The sequence below is a fragment of the Canis lupus genome, chromosome 5 (genome assembly GCF_003254725.2).
Source record: "Canis lupus dingo isolate Sandy chromosome 5, ASM325472v2, whole genome shotgun sequence".
Taxonomy (NCBI): domain Eukaryota; kingdom Metazoa; phylum Chordata; class Mammalia; order Carnivora; family Canidae; genus Canis; species Canis lupus.
Window position 1 is genome coordinate 31,689,591 of NC_064247.1, and position 12,285 is coordinate 31,701,875.

The window sequence follows — 12,285 nt, forward strand, 5'->3', positions numbered from 1 at the left end:
AGGAACCTGCCTTGGGGAAGCACATGATGAATCTGAGGAGTAATGACAGTAAACACTAGCCCTGAAATTTCAGCAATAAGGGGGTCGGAAAAAACAAAACAAAACCGGACGTGTTAGTGCACCAGGAAAACTGGGATGAGGAAAACATGCACAGACAGAGCTGCCAAAGTTCCCGAGGGCTTTCTCAGAGTCTTGAGGGAGGCCCTTGAGAGTGTGAGGTCTGGTTTTTGTAGCTCTAGACCTACGGGAATCCATAATTCTTTTCCTCGATGAAATTCTGCTTGCACAAACATGTGACTAGTGCTCACGGTGACAGGCAGATTCTGACAGCCAGAGATGGAGGGGGGTCACGGAAGGAAAGCTCCAAGTCCCCTTGAGAAGAGTGGGTGCAAGGCGGGGGAGGGGCAGGGGACGTGGTCACAGGGGGTGTGAACTGTGTGTCCAGTAGAGAGACTGTCTGTCGTCCACCAGAGCACCAAGGGTGCATGTGGCTATCACGCATGTGAACATGGGACTGGAAGTCAGAGGGACGGGTGACACCCAAGTTTTGTGTTGCAGAGGCACAGTCGGGCAGGTGAGCTTCAAGGTCAGCAACAAGCAAAAGCACGCCCTGCACGTGTCATCACCGTATGGGCATGGGGGAACAGGGGGTTGAGAATCACCCCACCAGGGGCCTGAGTGCCAGACCAGAGCACAGATGGAAAGATGAGGCCTACCGCCAGGTGTCCACACGACGGCACTCCGCTCAGGCCCAGGCTCTGAACCCGGGTGAGCACAGCGGGCTTCAGAATAAACCCGCTGAACGGGTTTGGCCATGAGAGGTTACATTTCAGAGGCCGTTATATGAATCTATTATAGTCAAATCCACATAGTAAAAATAAAAGCTGTGTGCAGGGTACAGGTGGGGCAGCAGCGAATCTGCCTGTTGGGACCCAGCACAGGGCTGGGGCAGGCTGCAGGCCCTACCAGCTGTATGTGCACCAACAGGAGCCCCACCCACCCGGTCACCCCTACCTCCCCGCCTCACCCACATGGTCACCCCACTGCCCCACCTCGCCCATGCGGTCACCACCACCACCCTAGTGGCACACCTCTGTCAGTCAAAAATCAATCAGCTGGGCACGTCAAACAGGTGGACTTTATGGTACATAAACAGTACCCCCCTTAAGCAGCTTCTGCTCCTCGGCAAGGCTGTGAAACCTGACACGGAGACTGCATGGCCGCATGCCGGCACCTAGCACACAGGGAACGCGAGGCACTGGTGACTGGTCAGAAAGGGACTGAGAGCAGAGTGCTCCAGATGCGCCTGGCAGTCCAGGCCCACGGGGTTGCCTCAACCCCGCAGCTCATGGAGTCCAAAACCCTTCCCTTCATGGTAAGAGCAGGCAGGGGCCCCCAGGTGCCAGCCGCCACTTGGCACCTCAGACACGTGGGCACATGGAGACCCCAGGATGTTTCCTCGGAGAAGCAGCAGCTTGTGGGAGAACACAGAACACATGGTAGAGACGACGAGGACCCCTGGGCTGCGGGCAAGCCAGGTGGAGGCTCTGGGTGGCGCAGCCTGAGCCCATGGGCAAGCCAGCCCAGCACGGGGGCCCCGGAGAGAGCAGCATCACGGCTCCCCCGCTCCCCTCACCCGCCAGCCCCTCGGGGCTCTGAGGCCCCACAGAGTCCCGGCCAGGGCCTGTCTGTCTCCTCCATCCTGCACCCTCTGCAGGAGAACGAGGCAGTCTGGCAGGACGGGGTATCCCCGGGACTTCCTGCTCTTCAGCAACACCACCATCATCTAAGGAAACCCAGGAGCACGTCTGCAGGACTGTGAAGCTAGGAGGAGCCCATCGATGGATCCCAGGGCCACACAGTTAGGGAACAGGGGGCGTCGTCTCCACCTCAACCTAACACCGCAGGGGCACACGTTCACGCATCTGCTGTGTCACCCTTGGGTGGCGTTGGGATCATGTGCCTGCACGTTTCCTGGAAAGTGACGATCTGGGCTACAAGGTGGCTACTGACCCGAGCGACGGGATCCACCCGGGGGGGCAGCAGGCAGGGAGCGCCAAGGGGTACAGAGGGAATATTAAGGCCTGAAACAGCTTTTACGATTTAACCCGGTACCGAAACTTCACCGACTCCTAAAAGCATCCATCCTTTCCAGCCGCTGCATTACACACAGGGAGAAGGGGGTCTGTCCACGCATAGGATGTGCAAGCTATGGGCGCGGCAAGTCCGCACGGAGCCCCTCGCTGGCTGCCATCACTCTGCGCAGTGGACACTCTGGTGTCGGAGCAGGTGGGAGCTGCGGCTGAACGTCTTCTGGCACTGCTGACACTCGTACGGCTTCTCGCCCGTGTGGATTCGCTGGTGGAGGAGCAGCTGGGAATGCTGGCCGAATGTCTTCTCACAGTCAGTACATTCGTAAGGCTTCTCCCCAACATGGATCTTCTGGTGGAGCAGCAGCTCTGAGCTGTCCCAGAAGGTTCTCGCACATTCGCTGCACTGGTGGGGCTTCTCTCCGGTGTGGATCCTCTGGTGGACGGTGAGGTGTGAGGTCCGCCTAAACGCCTTTCCGCACTCGAAGCACTCGTAGGGTTTCTCCCCGGTATGGATCCGCTCGTGCCTCAGGAGCTCCGAGTTGCCCCGGAAGGCCTTCCCACACTCCTTACACACGTAGGGTTTCTCGCCAGTGTGAATGCGAATGTGCCTAATGATCTCAGAATTCTGGCCGAAAGTCTTGCCACACTCATTGCACTCGTAGGGTTTGTCACCGGTGTGAATCCTCTGGTGCCGGATGAGCTCAGAGCTCTGCCCGAAGCCCTTCCCGCACTCGTTACACAGATAGGGCTTCTCCCCGGTGTGGATCTTCTGGTGCCTGATGAGGCCCGAGCTGTGCTTGAAGGCTTTGCCACACTCGGTGCACTCGTGGTACCTCTCCTCGGTGTGGATGCGCTGGTGCTGGATGAGCTGCGAGCTCACCCGGAAGGTCTTTCCACACTCGTTGCACTCATAGGGCTTCTCGCCCGTGTGGATCCTCTGGTGCAGGATAAGCGCTGAGTTCTGGCTGAAGGCCTTGCCGCACTCCTCGCACTTGTATGGCCTCTCCCCCGTGTGGATCCTGTGATGGTGGATGAGGTGTGAGCTCTGGATGAAGGCCTTGCCACACTCGCTACAGGCAAAGGGCTTCTCCCCGGCATGAATCCTCAGGTGCCGTCGCAGGCTGGAGTTGGTCCCAAACGTCTTTCCACACTCTTTGCACTCGAAGGGCTTCTCTCCACTGTGAACCCTCAGGTGCTGAATCAGATGCGAGTTCTGGTTGAAGGCCTTGCCGCACTCTTTGCACCTGTGAGGCTTCTCACCCACAGGAGCTCTCTGCGTACAGGGAGACTCCACATTCTCCATGGGGTTGTGGTGGGAGGTGGCGAAGGCAGGGACGGCCTCAGCTGGGGGGTTGGCCTGAGGCGTGAGCAGGGGTGCCCCGAGGCTACAGGTGCGCTCCTGCTCCCCACGCTCCCCGTACTTCTTGCCTGGGGGTGGCCTCTGAAAGACAATGGGCCCTGGTGCAAGGCCCCTACCCCGAGGGGACAACTGCCCCGTGCTCCTGTCAGTGGACCTTCTCGAGTGCCTGTCCACCGTGTCTTCTGCGCAGGCCACTCTGAACTCCTGGCCCTGGCAAACCACCCAGGGAAGTGTCTCCAATCCTGTCGCACGTGGCTCGGGTTCCTCAGAAACTTCTTCCTTGGGGATTACCTCCATGCTCTCGGTCCCCATGTTACAATCTGAAATGACAGAGGGCAGCGTGTGAAGTGGCTACATGGCACATGACCAGGATAGAGCTAGGGCACTCTGGAGGGCAGGTGCCCATCAGTCACCTGCCCAAGCAGTCCCGGGGTCTGGGGAGATGACAGGATGCTGCCAAAGAAGGGACCTGGGGTGATGGCGGGCACGCCAGACAAAAGGCAGACCCCGACGGGTGACAGGATCATCGGAGGAAGAGACTTTTTTTTAAAGATTTTATTTATTTATTCATGGGAGATACACAGAGTGGCATAGACACAGGCAGAGGGAGAAGCAGGCTCCCTTTGGGGAGCCTGATGTGGGACTCGATCCCAGGACCCCAGGATCACGACCTGAGCTGAAAGCAGATGCTCAACCACTAAGCCCCCTAGGCATCCCCAGAGGAAGAGACTTAAGGAGGGAGATGGGATACGGATGGGGAGAGACACTGGTGAAAGTTGCAGAATATGGGTGATGAGCTGGCAGAGGGCCTGGGGTGGTAGAAAGCATGAACAGGGTGTGCACGGCCAGGACAGGCCCGGAGAAGAGGCAACACGACAAGCAGAGCAGTACCCAGGGTGGAGCGAGGAACCCCTACTGCGCACAGCCCCGGGACGCTCACCAGGCTATGGGCCAGGGCGCCGTATCCACAGGACCGACCATCCAAAGGTCCCCACAGTGGAGCCCAAGCAGAACCACATGTCAGGCCTCTGAGCTCCCCTCTGTGTGGGTGACACAGTGCCGGCCTCAGGGTGCCCCGGGTCCGCTCTACCCCCCACAGATGGAAGGGCCCCCGCCCCGTGAGAAGCCCCAAGACTGGTCACTTTCCAGGCTCCCTTCAGTGCCGCTGACCTGCCTCCTCCTTCCCCAGGACCAACCCCTTGAAACGTCCCGTGTGGGGCTAGCTCTTGCTCTGTCTCAGTACTTCCGGTCTGCGCTCACCTTTCTCCAAGTCAGTCCCAGCATCACCTTGTGAAACGTCCAAACGTATCCTGGTGTTTTCACGCCTGTCATGTCTCTGTACGCCTTTCCTCTTGGTGACTTTTCTTACGTTTTCTAACCTGTTATTCTTATTATGTGGCAACAGGACTTATTTTTTACAGACTGGTTTTATAAACGATCTCTACAGAATTTTCTTCATCCTTTTTGGATCCCAAAGCCTACACTTTTTCTAAAATTCTGAAAGGCTGTGGCAAAAAGTCTTTTAGTTGTCACCGATGTCCTTTCTTCGACACTTCATTAGCAACAGAATAATGAATTTATTTAGTGTAACAAGGAGCCTAGCTAGAGAAATACATTCCTCAGCTTTCTCTGTGGCTGGCTTTGGCCACATGAGATGGTAAAGTGCAGATGAAAGAGCGTGGGACTTCTGGGAAGTCTCCTCAGGGGCGAGGAGATGCCTTGCTTCACTGTTTTCCACACTGTGCCCTGGGCGACAGGTGATGGGCAGGGTGCCACCTTGGACCGTGAGCACACAGGACACTCCAGACCCTACAATGGGGCCAGAGCAGGAAGGACCCTGATGACTCCACAGAGCTGCCATCCTGATCCTGGAATGCCTGCCTCTGGACACACACCCCTTTTTTTAAAGAATTTATATTTATTTATTCATGAGAGACACAGAGAGAGAAAAGCAGAGACATAAGCAGAGGGAGAAGCAGGCTCCCTGCAGGGAGCTCAATGCAGGGACTCAATCCCAGGACCCCAGGTCACGGGCCTGAGCCGAAGTCAGATACTTCATCAACTGAACCACCCAGGCACCTCTGGACTTTTTTTTTTTTTTTAAGATTTTTATTTATTTATGAGAGAGTGAGAGAGACAAGCAGAGACACAGGCAGAGGGAGGAGCAGGCTCCATGCAGGGAGCCTGACGTGGGACTTGATCCTGGGTCTCCAGGATCAGGCCCTGGGCTGAAGGTGGCACTAAACCGCTGAGCCACCCAGGCTGCCCTGGCCTTTTTTTTTTTAATGTGAGAGAAATATGCTTTTGCCTTGCTTAAGCTGTTGCAGTTTTTTGTCTTGTTTTTATGAAGCCAAACCGATTCCTAACTGGTACTCTGGCCCAGGGGTGCAGTGATCCCTGTCACAGAAGTGAGGTCCCAGCACTAGGACAATGAGCCTGGCCTCTGTCCAGGGAGTCCACAGCCAATCTGAGGAGTACAATCCTCTGCCCTTCTGCCAGTAAAGGGATTACTGTGGAAGGTGATTCTCAAGCGGGAATGGGCAGCCATGGGCCTATTTATCCCCAAGACAATGCAGAGTCGTGGAATGGTTTTGAAGCCAAGGAGTGACACAGCCCACGGTCAGGCACAGGTGCACTAATGGCCACTTCGTGGAACTACCCAGTAAGCGGCAGGCCAGGACCCAGGAGGTCAGCAAGGCAAGCACAGGGCAAGGGGCATGAGCTCTAACCAGGGCGCCAACAGCAGAGGGGATGCAGAGAAGACAGCTGGAGAAAGAGTTCGGAGGTCAGATTCTGTGAGACGGGGCTGGAGGTGACCGCATGGGATACAAGGTAAGGAAGACAGAGGAGGGGTCACGACGCTACCCCGATCTCCCTGGAGATAAGACAGGCTATCAGGGGCCAGCAGTGCCAGGGGCTAGGGATGCTGGTGCAGCTAGCTGAGAGAAGAGGACCCATGAACTCTGTGTCACATGAGAGAAGTTTCGAGATACCCACACAGAGTATCAGGGAACCAGCCTAATGGTCTGAAACTTACACTGGTCAGGGCTCTGCGTGACAAGTGCCGGAGGCCAAGGACAGACACATAGGAAGCCTAAGTTAACGTGGATGAGCCCTTCTCTTATCTTCCTCCATTTCCTCCAGGTCTTCCCACCTTTCTCCACCCCACTCTGGGCCCCAGAACGCTAACCGCGGCAGACAGCACTGGACCCTCGGGCTTCCAGCTGCACTCCAGTGGTGGTGAGCCCCAGCAGCGGGAGACCAGAAGTAGGGTGAGGCCACCCTAGGCTGGTGGCATCCCTGCACCAAAGGTCATTACTCTGCTCGGGGAGTCTGTCCTACCCCTTGATTGTCTCAGGGCCTGGGGCCCAGCAGCCTCTCCTACCTCTTCCGTCTCTTCAGGCCCGAGCTGGCGACCCCTCCAGTGTCATCAGCCCCAGGTTCCTCAACACCTCGCCCACACCCAGGTCATCTACAATTAACTCCTCTGCAAACAGACCTTCCTCAATCATCCCATTTTGAGTGAGCAGTTTCCTGTCTGGATCCTAGTACAAAGGAGGGGGGTAGAGGAAGAGAAGCCCACCAATGAGAGAAGGGATGGTCAGGGAAGAAGGAAAGAACCAGGTACCCCATCCCAGGCGTCACCAGGGCCGTGGCAGACAGAATTACGAAGGGCCACCTGGAAAATGTCTACCGGGACAATCAGGTGGCCGCGGGTGACCTGTGAGAACAGGCTCCATGGCCCAGGAAGCACAGCCAGGTGGCGGCAGACTGATGAACAAATTCGCTACTTCTCTCAGAATCTGGATGAAAGGTCAAAGCCTGAACATGATCCTACAAGGGGGAATGGGGTGAGTGGAGAACCAGGTTTGGAGGGAAGGGGAAAGCAGTGATTTGGGGTGACCTCTGCCAACCTCCAGCCAACCAGAGGACGGTGGTCAGCAGCACCACCAGCCTCACCAGTCGCCCTCTCGACACCTGGAAGGAACCTGATCTCCTAGAGGAACCCCGACATCCTGGAAGCTCTGGTGCTCCCCCGAAAATGACCTGTAATCTTCAACTCCTCACCCCACCCAGCAGGTGCCCTGGCTTTCCCACAGACTCAGGGCAGGTACCCAGAAGCTGGATTTCTCCTTTTTGTTGATTCTTTTGCAAATGACAGGCGAGTATGTAGCTACACACAAGGATCCACTGCAGGGGCTTTACCTCTGTTCTTCACTCCTGGTGCCACAGGAGCCGGGAAGTGCCATCCTACAAAAAAACGTCTCCCTGATACTCAGCCCCGATCCAGATCCAGATCCAGAGCTGGTACTATTCATTCCGTGTCTACTCCCCACCCCCTCCGGCTCCCTCCTCCCCGTCTCTCCCATAGTCACTGCCTTCCATTATCCAGTGCCTCACAAAGTCATAATTCACATAACCCACATCTGTCCCCACCACGTAGAAAATCACCTGCCCACGGTACGAGAGGACACACTACCCAGAAGTCAGCATATGTCCACCCCCAACTTCGAGACCTAGTTCAAAATTCAAATCCAGAAAGTCTCCCCAACTGAATGTGACCCCCTCCAACCGCTCTTCTGCCAGGCATTCTGCCAGTGACACAATAATAATGTCACCTGTTGAATGATACTGCTTTATTCCTTCCTGGCACCTCCTCACAAGTGAATCAAAGCCAAAATCCACTGGGTAGATTTTCCCAGAGGTGCAGCTACTCATCAGACCTCATGCTCCCGGGGAAACACTCCCCTACTCACAGCCTGAATTCAAATTTCCATCCATTGTTTCCTGTCTTTGTTTCTCACTTCACTCCCCTAAACCTGGAATTGGCTGTTTCTGGAGAGAGTGAGAAGACAGAAGTGCCCACCTGAGTGGGAGGGTGACCCCTCCTGGTCCTCAGTCTGGAGGTAACATGCAGACCACTCTGGGGTCACCACAGTTCACAACAGGGTCTTCAGCTTTGCAAACCCAGATGTTTTTTTCAATGCACCCCCGAGAGCACCCCACCCACAAAGTGCTGATGCATACACCAGATGCCCACCAATTCATTAACAAAAACTAAAACTGAAAGGACCACACTGCCCAGATGAAAATCTACATGGGAAGCCACATAAACCCTGAGAACATGATGTATCATAGGCTTGCAATCAGAGCAGAAAGACGGTTTTTTGTTTTGTTTTGTTTTTGTTTTTTAATAAAATGATTGTTAAATTTTAAGAATTCTTAGCCCAGAACGAGGCTGGATGCCCAAGAATCCACTGGGAAATGTACTGAAACTGCTAAATCCCAGGTCCCACCTCAGGCCTCCCAGAATCCCTGGGTGTGGGGCCCAGGGCGCTGTGTCCTGAACAAGTGCCCTGGGTGGTCATAATGCCCCGGCAGGTTGGGAAGCCACTGGCACCACCGCCCCACATTCAGTCCAGGGCGCTCAGCTCGACCCAAGGGCTGGCCTGCTGGGACCACACGCGTGTGAGGCAGCAGGATTGTAGGTACAGGCTCCTGCCCTCCCTCTGGAGGGCACACCCTCCCCTGAACTCAGAGTACATATAATACAACAGACCAGATCATCTTCTCGGAGTTAAAAACCACACTTCCCTTACGCTTCTCAGACTGTAGTTGCCGTGACTGGACCTGAGCTTGCCCTCAAGTGTCTAAATCAGAGTTTACAGCAGTCTCTTGAGACAGCAACCTCACCCAATCCTTTGAGCTTATCTGCCAAAAACCCTGATGTGATCTGTAGCAAAGAACTATTAATCCATTAGCTGACAGTCTGGTTAGATCTAACAATACTGTTGAATGTGAAGGCTGGAACTGGAGGGACAAAAGGCCCAAGAATCACTTCCTTCCTCAACAGAGTCTCGCTGAGGCCACACGCCAGAGGTTTTTCCAGCCCAGAATGATACACGGTAGTAAAACAACGGAGGGCCTGCGTGGGAGGCAGCTCTCTCCCTCCCGTAAAGAAGGACGAGAACCAGGTGAAGGAGCCTGGAAGGGAAAGCTGCAGGCCATGGGGCCACGAGGCCACAGTTAGGCAGGCCCGATGGTGGAGGGAAAGGCAACCGCAGGCCCCATGCCCACAGATGTTATAGTTGCTGTTTTTGCACTACTCCACACGCCATGCCCCAGCGCTCAGGGCAGAGGACGAGGGAAGCAAGGCCTCAGAGGCCAGGAAGCACCGGGGTAAAGAGAAAGGGAACAGAAGGAACCTTCTGGCTTCCATGGGGCACATGGAAAAGGAAGAAGAGAAGAAAGAGAGAGCACACTGGCATTCTGACGTGGGGTACGGAGGAGCGCTTACTGCGTGCTGGGCACTACCTTGTGAAGCCCTCACAACCTCCCTGTGAGACAGGCATGCCCCAGAGGGTCACTGTGAGGAGGAGGAGCCCGTCGGCATGCTTTCCGGACTCTCTCCAGCCCCAGAGCAGCTGGGAATCCGGGGACACAGGTGGTGGAAGAATGAGGGAGTGACCTGAGGATGCCAGTGGAGACACACTTGAGATGGGTGAGCAGGACGGACGCAGATGGAGTTGGGGCAGGGAGGGAAGTGTGGGGCACTACGAGACTAGACGGGTTACAGAGAGGGCAGAGAATGTGGCGAGCACACGAAAGCTTGGGCAGGGATCCCAGAACGCCGCATGAGGTTTAATGTCGAAATGCCAAAGCTTATAATACATGCAAAACATCCTTTGCAACTACTCAGATTTATGATGAAACACTTTGGAAGTTGACTGACAAGTAGATACGAGGATACAAAGCTTCTCCAATTATTTTGTGGTGCATCTGACCAAAGAAGTGGGAAGTGGCCTTGCACGCTCTGCAGGAGATGAGACCTCCTCTAAGTGTTCCAGGACCCAGAGCGACCAAATCCCTCGCAAGCAACTGTTCACAACAGCAGGGACTGCCTCGGGAATGGATATGCCTTCATGTGGGTCAATGATATTCTAAGCAGGTTTGCTGGGAGCCTCTGGGAATAAAGCCAACCATCCTGAGAGCAGCACAAGAAAAGACTTGGAGATGTCGTTGCCTGGAACTGCTGCTGCTGCCGTTCCTCCCCCAGCTTGGATGAGGCAGAGAGAGCTAAAAACCGAGGCACAGTGGAGCCACCACGTTTGTCCTGACAGCACTTCACCACCTGACTTCCAATCATGAGAGCTTGCACACATGCACAAAGCCAGGCTGAGTTGCATCATGTTACTTGCAGACAAAAGCATCTTAAAGCTGACAGACTTCCCAGTAATGTCTGAAAGGCCAGGTCCCACCAAATATTCAGTATCTGGTACCAGGATCCCCTCCTACCCATCATCTGCACTCACACGTGCAGGAAGCAGGCACTCTCATGCTCCTCTTCTTTTTTATTTTTTTTAATTTTTTATTTATTCATGAGAGACACAGACAGAGAGGCAGAGACATAGAGGGAGAAGCAGGCTCCCTGTGGGGAGCCCGATGCAGGATTTGATCCCAGAACCCCAGGGTCATGCCCTGAGCCAAAGGTAGACGCTCAACCAATGAGCCACTCAGGCGTCCCTCTCATGCTCCTTTCAACTGTACTGCCCTGACTTGTGCCATGTGGCTTCCCGATCACAGGTTCCCAAGGCCTACAGAATACAAACTCGTGCAGGTGGCTCAGGATGCCCCCCTGGTCAGGCCCTTTCCCGGGCTCCCCGCGGTCCCCAGGGAGGGTACTGCAGCACCCTCCCCTTTGGGAACAGTTTATACCCACTTGCTGGGATACTCCCGCCCACTGCTGGCACTTCAGGCACAGAGTCCTCTCCTGTGTGTGCCCCTGAGGTCCCTCACCTAGGAGCAGCCGCTGCAGTGTATGGTCCGTGTCTGGCCAGCCTGTTCCCACCCAGCCTTCTTCGGCCCCTGGAGCAAGGATGGAGCTCCCTTCACCTTGCTGCTGGGGGGGTGGGGTGGGGGGCTGCCACAGTCCGGGCACTCTTACACACCGCCTAGGTGAATCCCTCTACATAACAAGCCTGGGGGGCCAGTGAGGAATCACTGCACATGCATCCGTGTTCGGGTCCGAGGAGCCCAGCACGATGCCCGGACACCGCAGATGCCCCTCACCGTCTGCAGACCGGAGCTCCCTCCTCCCGATCCCGAGGACCTGTCGTTTCCAGTGCCCCCCCGTCCCCACCGCGGTCCCGCCGCCACGACGGCTCCATTCCCTCCGCGCTCAGAGCCGGCTACAGTCCGTGACACCCCCCCGCCCCCTCCCCAGGAGCCCGGGGTGCCGAGCTGGGGCGCCACTGCCCGCCCTGGCGTCCCCGCCGCCCACTCGGGGCTGGGGGTCCCGGGAGACCCTGCGGGGCCCGCGTCCCTGAGCAGGTGGGGAAATGGAGGCGGGGGTGGGGGGGCAGCCAGTCCAAGGTCACAGCGGGGCTCGGCGCGACCGCCCGGCCCGCGGGCCGCAGCAGCCCCGGAGCCCCGCCCCGCCCCGCCGCGCCGCCCCGGGGGAGGTCTCACCGCCGCCACTCGCTCCCCGCGTTCCCAGCGCCGCGCTCCCCGCCGCCGAGATCTCTGTCCCACGGGCGGCGGCCGCCCTGCTTCCACTTCCGGTGCGCTCGGCCAATCAGCGCGCGGCGGCCTCCGCGGAGGAACAGGTGGGCGGCCCGCCTGCGCCCCCCAGCCCGCCCCGCCTGCGCCCCCGGGCCCGCCCGGCCACCGCCCCTGGTGCCCGCCCCGCCGACCTCCCGCGGCGTCGGCTCCCGGGACGTCCGCACCCCCGCGCCCGGTGGCGCCCGCGTAACCCCCGGATCACCGACTAGCCGGGTCCTCCAGGCGGCCTAGAACGGCCCCAGGGACGCACTTCCGCCGCTGGGCCGGCCG

At 57.0% G+C, this 12,285-nt stretch overlaps 1 protein-coding gene across 12 annotated transcripts in view; it reads right to left on the bottom strand.

Moving 5' to 3' along the window:
* ZFP3 (ZFP3 zinc finger protein) overlaps positions 1-12,065 on the bottom strand; it is a 90,990-nt gene extending 78,925 nt beyond the window's left edge. For 6 of the 12 annotated variants that reach the window (XM_049110098.1, XM_049110096.1, XM_049110095.1 and 3 more), the window contains exons 1-2: positions 11,923-12,065; positions 2,116-3,773 (exon numbers count right to left, since the gene is read on the bottom strand). In XM_049110098.1, coding sequence (XP_048966055.1) covers positions 2,254-3,765 — 1,512 coding nt within the window. In that variant the 5' untranslated portion in view covers positions 3,766-3,773; positions 11,923-12,065 and the 3' untranslated portion in view covers positions 2,116-2,253. Of the gene's footprint in view, positions 1-1,091; positions 3,774-11,922 lie in introns of those variants that run through there. The other 6 variants (XM_049110094.1, XM_049110091.1, XM_025428746.3 and 3 more) reach the window with 2 other exon arrangements.
* Positions 12,066-12,285: the final 220 nt, after the last annotated feature.